This window comes from Esox lucius, chromosome 3 (genome assembly GCF_011004845.1).
Source record: "Esox lucius isolate fEsoLuc1 chromosome 3, fEsoLuc1.pri, whole genome shotgun sequence".
In the NCBI taxonomy this organism is placed as follows: domain Eukaryota; kingdom Metazoa; phylum Chordata; class Actinopteri; order Esociformes; family Esocidae; genus Esox; species Esox lucius.
The window spans coordinates 7920888-7932381 of record NC_047571.1 but is presented as its reverse complement, the minus strand read 5'-3'; the positions used below and the strand labels follow the sequence as shown (position 1 = coordinate 7932381).

Sequence of the window (11494 nt, the reverse complement as noted above, 5' to 3'; positions counted from 1 at the left end):
GATAATTAAGTATTAGTTAAGTACATTTGTAATCCTTATTGTAAAGTCATGACTATTCATTCGTTTATTAATTGCTGAACAAAGCTTGCAAATGGGTATAAATCGATAATTAAGTATTAGTGCAGTACATATCAGACAAACAGATTTCAGATTTTTTTTTATTACAACAGAACAACATCAACAAACAAGAAAATAGGGCATGAGCATTGAATCTGAAATAAATAATGGTCCTGGAAAATAATAGATGAAAACAAATAATTGTGCCCTATATTTATCAACTGCTTAAACTAAAATTTCAAATAAACTCAGCTTCTAAAGCTAATTGTTTGTTTTGTTAGGTAACAGCTTCCTATCTGTCTTCATGTTCTTGACAGCAGCCAAAATTTCTGCATCCTCATCTACAGCTTTCTTGCACCTATTCGCAAACACTGCAAGTTTGTCTTTGCCATGAGCTTCCAGGAGGGTGCTGTACTTGTTAGGTGCCGCAATGGCCAACTCTGCAATTGGTGCAGTAAGAACAATGGTGTTTCGGTCCACGCCATACTTTTTAAATGCACCTGACATGCTTTTACCCTTACAAAAAATTTTCAGAACATTTTTGTATCTTGCCACAACCTCTGCAGGGCTGCCAACTGAAACAAGAGAGAGAGTTGTTAAAAAAGTGTATGTTTTAAAATGTGTATGGCTTGCATATAACTTTCTTTTAACTTGAGATATACCCCTTTGTCGGCTTGACCCAGCATCTTTTCCCTTCATAGATTTCTTCTTTCTCTTCTTTTCTTTCCTCCCTTTCTTGGAATACTTCTTTTTTTTCTTTCTGTCTTCAGAGGAAGAATCCGAATTGGAGGATTCGGAGGAATCTGACGAGTCTGAGTCAGATGATGACTCTGACTCCTTGACGGTTGATTCTTTCTTTGAGTCAGTTAAAAACGAACTCTCCGTGTTCTTTGCTAAAAGAGACACCAAACTCACTTACACATTTTGAACGCTACATCAACATTTTGACAACTGGTTTCATTCATTGTGAAATTGGTTATTAATTTTGTACATCATAACAAAACAATTTTTAATGAATAAAAAACTCACTGCCTGCCAGCTGAGCTCTCAGAAAATCTCTCTCATTTGTAAGGTCTTGCACTTTCTCCTGCAGGTTGTGTGCCTTCAGCTTCCACAATTCCACTTCAGCTTTAGATTTAGCCAATACTGCATGGAAGGTGGGTGCTGCTTCAGCCTGTGTACCTGCATATATATTTTATATTGTCAAATGTTGTGACCTCAACCAGGCTGTTTTTTAAACCACTGATGTTCCACCGAGAGGGTAATCGTCAGGACATTGCCACAATGCAAAGTAAGAAGCTTATATACATATACAGTATCTCACAAAAGTGAGTACACCCCTCACATTTTTGCAAATATTTGATTATATCATTTCATGTGACAAAACTGGCCAATACCATACAGCAGTTTAACAGGACAGGTTCCACTCAGAACAGCCCTAGCATATATATTCGTGGTAGTTAATGGAACATTATCTTGACATAATGGGATTTCATACAATTGTAATATATATGTATATCGCAATTGATGCTAAGACAACTTTGATCACAAAAATGTTTAACATAATTTTACCACAAACTGGAAAGCCTCGCAAACTTACGCTGCAGGCAAGTTGATGCTACTGTCAGAATTACCTGCATTTTCGGCCAAATCCTCCAAACCTCGCTTTTTCTGCCTTGTCTGCGGGCGATTGTGATTAAACTTATTGACCTCCATGCTCAAGTTTGTTCCGTAGGTACGTGTGTGCAACTCGTTGATACGTACGGAGATGCCGGCACAAGGACAAAACGAGAGCGTTCGCGTAGTAGACCGCACTTTTTTGGAACATAGACGACACTTGAATGAGCGGGAGTTTGTCGGGAAGTGACGTAATTAATTTGAACGGTATAGTGCCGAGAAAGATCAGCTAGGTAAGAGATCGAAAAGTTTTTAATTAAAAAATTATATAACTAGTTATATTAATAATAAATAGTGAACAGTGGAGATGCTATTAGAGAAAAAAATACTTTCTCTCGTTGGTGGAAAACCCAACAAAAAAAGGACCCTGAAGTTAGTCAAGTGGCTGCAAAAAAAACATCTGCTACAGGCCAAAATGAGGTGCAGAAGATGCCACCATAGAATGAAGCTAATACTAAATGCAAACAAAATAGACTACTGTGAATGGTAAGTAATATGTACTATGTGTTACATTATAATGGTAGGTAGTGTGTGTCAGTATAATTACAAATCTGGAGGTTAATGAACTAAATGTAAACAATTCTATTACCACATGGGCAATCTATGAAGTGATTTATTGTAAGTGAAAATAACTGGGTCATGTATTTGTTAATAAATATAATAAACATTGATAACTATTATATTCTATGATATTATTTTTAAATTGATGCATTATCAATTAAAATTGATGCATTTGTTGGTGTACCAGGGTCATAATAAACTGTCCGCTTTACAAAAGTAGAAATAAAGAATGAGAAGTAGCAGAAAGCTATAATTATATAATTAGTAGAAATTAACATGATTGTTTTATACCTCAATTAATTGTTTGTAGAAATGTTGTCCCAGTAATTGTTGTTTATATTCCAATAATCTGTTGATTTCCTTCAGGGTCTGCAGAAGGCAAACACACAGAGGAAGATCAACAACCAAGTCGCCAAGGTCTGGATCTTTGTTTGAGAGATCAAAATGTACCCTATTCAATTGGATGAAATTCATCTACAGGTAAATGGAAAACATGATTACTGACAGTGTCCATTAAAGGTGTAGCACATTTAAACATTATCATGCTAACATTTTGTGGTGGATTTTGGCATTCAGTTTAGGAGTTATGATGTGATGTAAAGTTATATTCACTATGCAGCAACTGCAAATTTTTCTGAGGAAATGCAAATGCGTGATAAAAAGCTTTTTCCTGAAAAATTGTCAAAACCTTTTCCTGCACTACCTGCTAGGATTTTGCAGCAGTGGGCTCTTGCAGAAGTCTACTAGTAGCAAACTTTGTTATTGGAAGCAATTACCTCACTGTTCCTACATCTCTCTCAATCATTCACCATCTCAGTAAGGTCAAGTGTAATGTCTTCAGCCACAATAATAAAACATTGTTTTTCTTTCAACAGATTTGCACAAGGGCTTCGCTTGAGGCAAATTGATATGCTCAGGGAAGGGATTACTGGAAGTTCTCGAACACTCTCCAAGATGGCAAAAACACTGAGGAGAGTCTGTCGCCACTCAATGAAGGCATATGTCAGAAGAAAGGGCCAAGTCGTTGGACGACACAGGGAATTTGTCATGATTGATGAGAGCAACTTCCGTCATAAACGAAAGGTAGGTAACTTTCTACTGTATAGTATGATAACAAAAATATGTGGTTATGATAACAACAAACTCTGCTTTCTTCAAAGAATACTCCATTTGCATCAATTACAGCCTTGCAGAAATTTGGGATGCTAGTTGTCAATATGTATTCTTTAGAGATTTCACCCCATGCTTCCTGAAACACCTCCCACAGGTTGGATTGGCTTGATGGACACTTATAACGTATCTTACGGTCAAGCTGCTCCCACAGCAGCTCAATAGGGTTGAGATCCATTGACTGTGCAGGCCACTCCATTATAGACAGAATACCAGCTGAGTGCTTCCCTAAATAATTTGTGCGTAGTTTAGAGCTGTGCTTTGGGTCATTGTTCTGTTGCAGGAGGAATTTGTGTCGAATCAAGCGTCGACCAAAGGCTATGGCATGTCATTGCAAAATAATGATGGACTTCCTTCAAGATCCCTTCCACGCTGTACAAATCTCCCACTTTACCACCACCAAAGCACCACCAGACCATTACATTGCTTCCACCGTACTTTACAGTTGGCGTCAAGCACTCTTCCAGTATCTTTTAATTTGGTCTGCGTGTCACAAATGTTCTTAGTGATCTGAACACCTCAGACTTAGATTTGTCTTTCCATAACACTTTTTTTCCAATATTCCTCTGTCCAGTGTTTTTGCTCTTTTGCCCACCTTAATCTTTTCTTTTTATTTATTGTTTTTATCAATCTGAGATATGGATTTTTCTTTCGAACTCTGCCTACAAGGCCAGCATCCAAAGACGCATCATCACTGTTTACATTGAGGTTGGGGTTTTGCAGGTACAATTTAATGAAGCTGCCAGTTAAGGAACTTTTGAGGCGTCTTTTTCTCAAACTAGACACTAATGTATTGTCCCTTTGATCAGTCCTACCCCGGGGCCTCCAACTCCTCTTTCTAACCTGGTTAGAGACTGTTGTGTGAAGGGAGTAGTACACAGCATTGTACAAAGTCGTAATTTTCTTGGCAATTTATTGCGTGGAATAGTGTTCATTTCTCTGAACCAGATTTGATGAATAGAAAACCTTAGCTCTGGTGAAAACTGTTGTGCTGAAAGAAGCAATACAGCTAGCCTTATTTAGGTAAGTTGAGAATCTAGCGAATTGGCAATTGTGGGTTCAATTACAAAATGGCCAGAAATAAAGAACTTTCTTCTAAAACGTGTCAGTCAATTAGCCTTTAATTAATTTGTGTTAGCAAATCCAACAGGATGAACGAAAAGGATAAACTTTGATTTGCAAACACAATGTGCCATTGAACACAGAAGTGATGGTTGCTGATAATTTCTACACTCTGCCAGTGTAGAAATTAAATGAAAAGTCAGCCATTTCCAGGTACAGTAGTCATTTACAATATTAACTATGTCTACACTTTAATGGAAAAATTTGATTTTTAAACAAAAACAAGGTAATCTGTCAATGTACCCCAAACATTTGAACAGTAGTTTATAAATATGTATAGTTGACTTTCACTTAAAAACGTTTTGTTAATGTTTGTTAAACCCATGACATACAAATTTAGAATATTTGTTCATGCCTGTTTTTTCCCCCAGTATGGACGAGGAAGGTTTGCACAGACATGGGCTCGAAGAAAGTGGGTGTTCGGGATTCTTGGAGTTTCACAAAGAAGAAGGAGGCCTATTCTGAGACTGGTTAAGCGTAGGTCTAGACATCACCTGGTACCCTTAATTGAGCGGCATGTGTATCCTGGAAGCCAAATCATCAGTGACGAATGGCGGGCTTACAGAGGCATACTCACCAGGCTTGGCTATCAACATTTCTCTGTGAACCACAGTCGATGGTTTGTGGACCCAAGAACAGGAGGCCATACACAAAATCTAGAGAGAGCATGGTCTACTTTCAAAGGGTATGTATGGCGGATGAGAGGGAACAGAACTGAGTCCATGCTAAAGGAGCACCTCTTCCTAATTGAGTGGACTTATTGGCTTGGCAACCGCCACAGAGATGGTCCACTTGGGAGATTGCTGAAGGACATTCGGCACATGTTCCACTTATAAGGTGTTTCATTTGTAGGTCATGCATGTAATCCTAGGGAAAATCTTTAGCTTTGTTAGGCTCTGTTTTTGCTCGGTTTAGATTTTGCTTTTGTTTTTTACCGTGGTCTGTTTGGTTCTGGTCCTTTGATTTTGAATGTAGCTTGTCCTTTTGTATTATATTTTGGTCCTTTTGTTTATTAAAATACCTGTTTGTTTAAGCGACCTTCGTGTGTGCCTGTGTCCTGCTACCCCTGTTGCATTGTGACAACCTTACTATAAAGATCTTACATTTTATTTATCTTTAATTATAATCAAACAAATTATTATTGTCGGCAAGTGCTTTTAAGATATAAAAACGTAGTTATGTCTTTACAGTTTACAAGGATTACAAATGTACTTAACTAATACTTAATTATCAGTACTTAATAGTTAATACCCATTTGCAAGCTTTGTTCAGCAATTAATAAACGAATGAATAGTCATGACTTTACAATAAGGATTACAAATGTACTTAACTAATACTTAATTATCAGTACTTAATAGTTAATACCCATTTGCAAGCTTTGTTCAGCAATTAATAAATGAATGAATATTCATGACTTTACAATAAGGATTACAAATGTACTTAACTAATACTTAATTATCAGTACTTAATAGTTTATACCCATTTGCAAGCTTTATTCAGCAATTAATAAATGAATGAATAGTCATGACTTTACAATAAGGATAACACATTACCTTAACTAATTATGAATTATCATTATGTAACAGTTCATAATCATCTAAAAGCATGAATAAACTTGAAGATAACTAAGAAATAGATGAGTTAAGCATTACAGACACATTTGAAATACAATACAATTCTACTTTACAGTCATTAGCATGAATACATGAGATCTGCATTTTTCCACAAAATACTATAAAAAGCATCAGACATTTGGGTAATATTACTTTGGAGTTAATGAAATGCATTTTTTTCGTGAGAACATTCAAGCATGTTTAATATATATATATAATAGATTCTTGAAACAGCAGAATTATACATGTGATAATTAAGCAATACATTAGGAGTGTAACACATGAGTTCTTGAACTTCATGACATATCAAGAAGAAATAATACACAGGATTGACAACAGCTATTATTGTTCATGATGGACACAAGAAAAAGCAAGTAAGTAAGCAACAGGTCACTGAGTAACAAGTAAGGTAATGTTCACAAAGGACAAAAGCCTGGCTTCTGTGACTGGACAGTATTCATCAACAAATGACAGTAGTTGGGGGAAAGGTGTTGTTTGTTAAAGGAATTAGGGTTATTCTATATGTTGCCTTCTAAGAAATGACTTCATTTGAACTGATTATGTTCAATAATAAGCATTTAACTGCTTTCGCTATGATGAAGGACACCAAATCATAAATCTGTAGTTGCATTATGTCATCATGAAATCATTTAAATTCATGTATGAATTCATGTTTGTTATTGGGCCATTCAACAGTTAGCTAGGTGTATTCATGTTTATTTACACATGCACACCAATGATAACTTGAATCAATTAAGATTTGGATTGCAATATATTGATTTATTGATAGATAGTCTTTTACTAGTTACCTATTCATTTGGTAACATGTTTATTGACACAACCACACACAGTTCATTATTTGTAGATGCATTAGTTAACTATTAGTTTACACTATGTTTTCATATATTAGTTAATGTTTGTTGATATGTGTTCCAACAGTTAACTAATACTTAGTTAATATGTCTATTAACACATACACACATAATCAAGGCTTTATAGATGCATTAATAAGTCATGAATCCATGTCAATTAATGCATGTTTGTTATTGGGCCATTCAACAGTTAGCTAGGTGTATTCATGTTTATTTACACATGCATACCAATGATAACTTGAATCAAAAAAGATTTGGATTGCAATATATTGATTTATTGATAGATAGTCTTTTACTAATTACCTATTCATTTGGTAACATGTTTATTGACACAACCACACACAGTTCATTATTTGTAGATGCATTAGTTAACTATTAGTTTACACTATGTTTTCATATATTAGTTAATGTTTGTTGATATGTGTTCCAACAGTTAACTAATACTTAGTTAATATGTCTATTAACACATACACACATAATCAAGGCTTTATAGATGCATTAATAAGTCATGAATCCATGTCAATTAATGCATGTTTGTTATTGGGCCATTCAACAGTTAGCTAGGTGTATTCATGTTTATTTACACATGCATACCAATGATAACTTGAATCAAAAAAGATTTGGATTGCAATATATTGATTTATTGATAGATAGTCTTTTACTAATTACCTATTCATTTGGTAACATGTTTATTGACACAACCACACACAGTTCATTATTTGTAGATGCATTAGTTAACTATTAGTTTACACTATGTTTTCATATATTAGTTAATGTTTGTTGATATGTGTTCCAACAGTTAACTAATACTTAGTTAATATGTCTATTAACACATACACACATAATCAAGGCTTTATAGATGCATTAATAAGTCATGAATCCATGTCAATTAATGCATTTAATAATCATTATTACTGTATCCTTATTGTAAAGTGTTACCATGATGTTTTATAGGCCTACTTATTAAGCACTTTTGAAAATGAAGTATGCAACTTTATATGTTTTTCATGACAATTAAAATAATAATGCAAGCAATGTCATCCAGCAAACAAATAAAGTAACAGCATACCACAACTAAAAACAGAGAGAATAAAAATATTCTTCATCCAAGACTCCATGTCTACTGATGGTAGTTAAGGAGAGAATAAACACACTAGTATGTGTCCTGGGCTTGTTAATCCACCTCTCTGAATGATGTAACTCTGACTTTGGAGGAGGTGCATACAAGGCTTTCTAAAATCAAATGTCACACAAACAAACAGTTTTTGTAAGGAGGCTGTATATCCTGTTGTCACAGTGGGCCTCAGAGCACAGTAGTACACAGCAGAGTCAGACAGCTGCAGTCTCTGGATCGTTAATGGAACTGATTTGGAGTGTGAATCAAGATGAGCATCAAATCTCTCCTTGAACTCAGTAGTATTTGTACTTCCAAAGGGAAAACGGCTTAATATGACTTTTGGGAATCCATTTGGTTCGTACTTGTACCAAATAAGGTAAGCATTGTTAGCATCAACTGTATTAAATGTACAGCCCAGTGTGACCTGTCCTCCCTCAGTAGTGATCACATCTCCTGGTGGCTGAGTGACTGAGTCTTCTCCTCTGCATTCTGAAAGGGAATGTAACACACAGTTGTATTAGTGACAAAATTATCAACACAAAATAAATTAAATATGTAATGTTATGTATACTTATTATATTAAACAAAAAGATAATATGTTCATACCATAACAAAATGCTGCAAGAATCAGAATATACCTCAACCAGGGTTCCATGCCTCCACCTGTAAGTCTGGTAGAAAGGATAAACTAGTGTGATGTAGCTAGACTACATGTACCATGATGAGACTATGAAGTCCTTGTCTCCTCCTCTTTCTGTGCATCGGCAAACACTGAGAATCATGTGACACTGAACAAAACTCACAAACCATACAATTTTAAAATGAACAAAGAAATAACATGTCCCTGGATCAGGTGAAGCTCAGAAGGCAAGTCTCCACATTGCTTCCCTCAATAAACTCACAGTAATCCACTTCCCCCATTCTCCTGGAAACAACCAAACCTCTGGAGTCTGGACTGAAATCTTATAAATGATCATTTGTGGTGGAAACATTTGGTTGCTACCAGAATAGAATAGAAGCCTATTGATGAATCTCAAATTACACCTATTTAATGTTGCTGGTAACTGGTAAAACACACAAAAACATTTAGAGGTTTTGACCATGTTGGGCACCATGTTGAACACTAGATGGAACTATTGTATCATAATTGTACATAGAAAAACAATGTCATTCCTGTGGCGGTATTCCGTATCTATAGGAGGAACACAGACAGATCGGATACAACTGAGCAGGAGGCAAAGAAAAAATGCCTGTGGTTCTGGGTGATAAGGAAGGATAAGTGGATTAGTTACTGAATTTGGGATTTTCATTAGTTGTCAGTTATAATCATCACAATTAAAATAAATAAACATTTGAAATATATCAGTCTGTGTGTAATGAATGAATATATTATACAAGTTTCACTTTTTGAATGGAATTACTGAAATAAATCAACTTTTTGATGATATTCTAAATATATGACCAGCACCTGTAGTCTTGTGTGTATTATAAAGAGGAATATATCAGACCAGGAATAGGACCAGGACCAGTTAAATTAAAATTTTACACAATTCAAGTACATCCACTGAAATGTAATTCTGTGTTATTTTTTTTCTCACTTCAGAGTGCAGTACTTTTCCTACCTGAAGACCAAATCAACGATAAGGTCTGTGTTGAGAGCGATGATTAATGTAATGTATTCACACTGTATTCATGTATGCTTCAGAAATCTTTTTGAGATGGTCACCTTAACTCACAAACTGGTCTTTGGTACAAAAACCTGCCGCTTCTACCAGAGTGACCCTTCTCACTACTACCTTTTTAAACCTACAAATGTGTCAATTACATGGGATTCAATGTGTAATGAAAGACATAAAAATAGCATTGGAGGGATTTAATGCAAATCATTTTTGTATGGGGTTGTATATCCTGTTGTCACTGTGGGCCTCAGAGCACAGTAGTACACAGCAGAGTCAGACAGCTGTAGTCTCTGGATCACCAATGGGACTGAGTTTGTCATGGTATTTATATTAGCATTAAATCTCTGCTTGAATTCAACAGCAGTTTCCCCACTTTGTTGATCAAACTCTCAGGTTTTATACTTATTCAGGCAGAAAACCTTATCTGTCAAATGATGTGCATGTACCAATAGGTAACGGATAAGAGTCGCCAAGTCCCGGAGGTCCCAGATCAAAGTCCGTTTGGCAGTCCAGAACATTCTCCCGATGTGGCCACTGTTTCACAGAGAGACAACACTTTTTCTTGAAACACTACCAGTTGAGCAATATTTGTGCTTGAAGCTCCAGACATCTGTGCTCCAATTAAGAACCCTCTTTCAGAGTGACTTAGATCATTTTCTCTTGTGACCTTGATCCTAAATCGAGGTCAACTGGTCCTGCTCAGCATTTTACTGCATACCACAGAGTATGACAGGATGTTAATTGCCTAATTGTATCATTCAGTACACCTGCATGGAAGCATCTGCATTATTATATTCCTCAACTCATTTATTCAGGTTTTTCCCTTTCATTTGTCAACCGTCTGTAGAGTTCAAATACTCACAAGTGTCTTTAGGTTTTTGTACAGCGTGTGTATGTTTCCTGTCCTTGTGAACTGCAGGGCACAATAGTACAGAGCAGAGTCTGTCACTTCAACAGAGGAGATCTCCAGATCCACATGGGTCTTCTGTTTGTACAGATTACCAGAGAAGCGGGAGTCAAGAGAATCAGCTCTCAACACAGTCCCAGAGTGCAGGATGAGCGGTTCTTGGAGACTGTTTATTAGTGATGGGCATTTCCGAATCACTAAAGCCAAGTAAATCTTTCAGTACAGTTCTGAAAGATTTAGGGCACACAGAGAGAGGGGAAGACCTCAGTGTCAACCCGGAAGAGCTGGAGGAAGTGTCTAGGGAGAGGGAAGTCTGGGCATCTCGGCTTAGACTGCTGCCCCCGCGACCCGGCCCCGGATAAGTGGAAGAAGATGAATGAATGAATGAACAAGAGAGAAGGAGGATAAATGCAAGGTAAGTAAGTAATACATTAATAATTGTCCAAAATGTAGCCTTTCAAACAAGGATGTCAAAAAATTCACATATCAGATAAGTATGACTCCTTATAAGAAGCATAATGTACATCTGAAGCTGAAATACTTAAATTACCTTCCATACCTGGCAACCCTGCAGGGCGTCATCTGAATCGTATAAAGGGGATCACTGCCCACCTTTTTCTCAGAGCAGCACTTGGGTGTTGTCGGTTGCTTGACCATACAATACAGCAGTGTCACCCAACCTTTTTCAGTTACTGTACCCCCACAATGTTTTTGCACTG

At 36.3% G+C, this 11494-nt stretch overlaps 2 protein-coding genes across 2 annotated transcripts; one reads left to right on the top strand and one right to left on the bottom strand.

Moving 5' to 3' along the window:
* Window positions 1–318: 318 nt before the first annotated feature.
* LOC109616256 (coiled-coil domain-containing protein 106) lies at window positions 319–1861 on the bottom strand. Its single transcript, XM_034291238.1, has 4 exons — window positions 1692–1861; window positions 1087–1239; window positions 720–950; window positions 319–497 (listed from the first exon to the last, which is right to left on the bottom strand). The coding sequence occupies exons 1-4, from the start codon at window positions 1771–1773 to the stop codon at window positions 319–321; spliced, it is 645 nt and encodes a 214-aa protein (XP_034147129.1). The 5' UTR covers window positions 1774–1861.
* A 169-nt stretch (window positions 1862–2030) lies between these two features.
* Window positions 2031–5720, top strand: LOC114829778. The gene is made up of 4 exons (XM_034291485.1): window positions 2031–2220; window positions 2662–2775; window positions 3171–3378; window positions 4959–5720. Exons 1-4 carry the CDS (start codon window positions 2042–2044, stop codon window positions 5421–5423), a joined length of 966 nt encoding a protein of 321 aa, XP_034147376.1. The 5' UTR covers window positions 2031–2041; the 3' UTR covers window positions 5424–5720.
* Window positions 5721–11494: the final 5774 nt, after the last annotated feature.

Excerpts from the sequence above, each read along its gene's own strand:
- LOC109616256 (XM_034291238.1), bottom strand. The coding sequence starts at position 1,773 with ATGGAGGTCAATAAGTTTAATCACAATCGCCCGCAGACAAGGCAGAAA. Across the intron at positions 951-1,086 it reads GAGAGCTCAGCTGGCAGGCA|CAAAGAACACGGAGAGTTCG; the intron begins GTGAGTTTTTTA and ends TGTCTCTTTTAG. Across the intron at positions 498-719 it reads TGGGTCAAGCCGACAAAGGG|AGTTGGCCATTGCGGCACCT; the intron begins GTATATCTCAAG and ends CACCAATTGCAG.
- LOC114829778 (XM_034291485.1), top strand. The coding sequence starts at position 2,042 with ATGCTATTAGAGAAAAAAATACTTTCTCTCGTTGGTGGAAAACCCAAC. Across the intron at positions 2,221-2,661 it reads AAAATAGACTACTGTGAATG|GGTCTGCAGAAGGCAAACAC; the intron begins GTAAGTAATATG and ends GATTTCCTTCAG. Across the intron at positions 2,776-3,170 it reads TGGATGAAATTCATCTACAG|ATTTGCACAAGGGCTTCGCT; the intron begins GTAAATGGAAAA and ends TTCTTTCAACAG.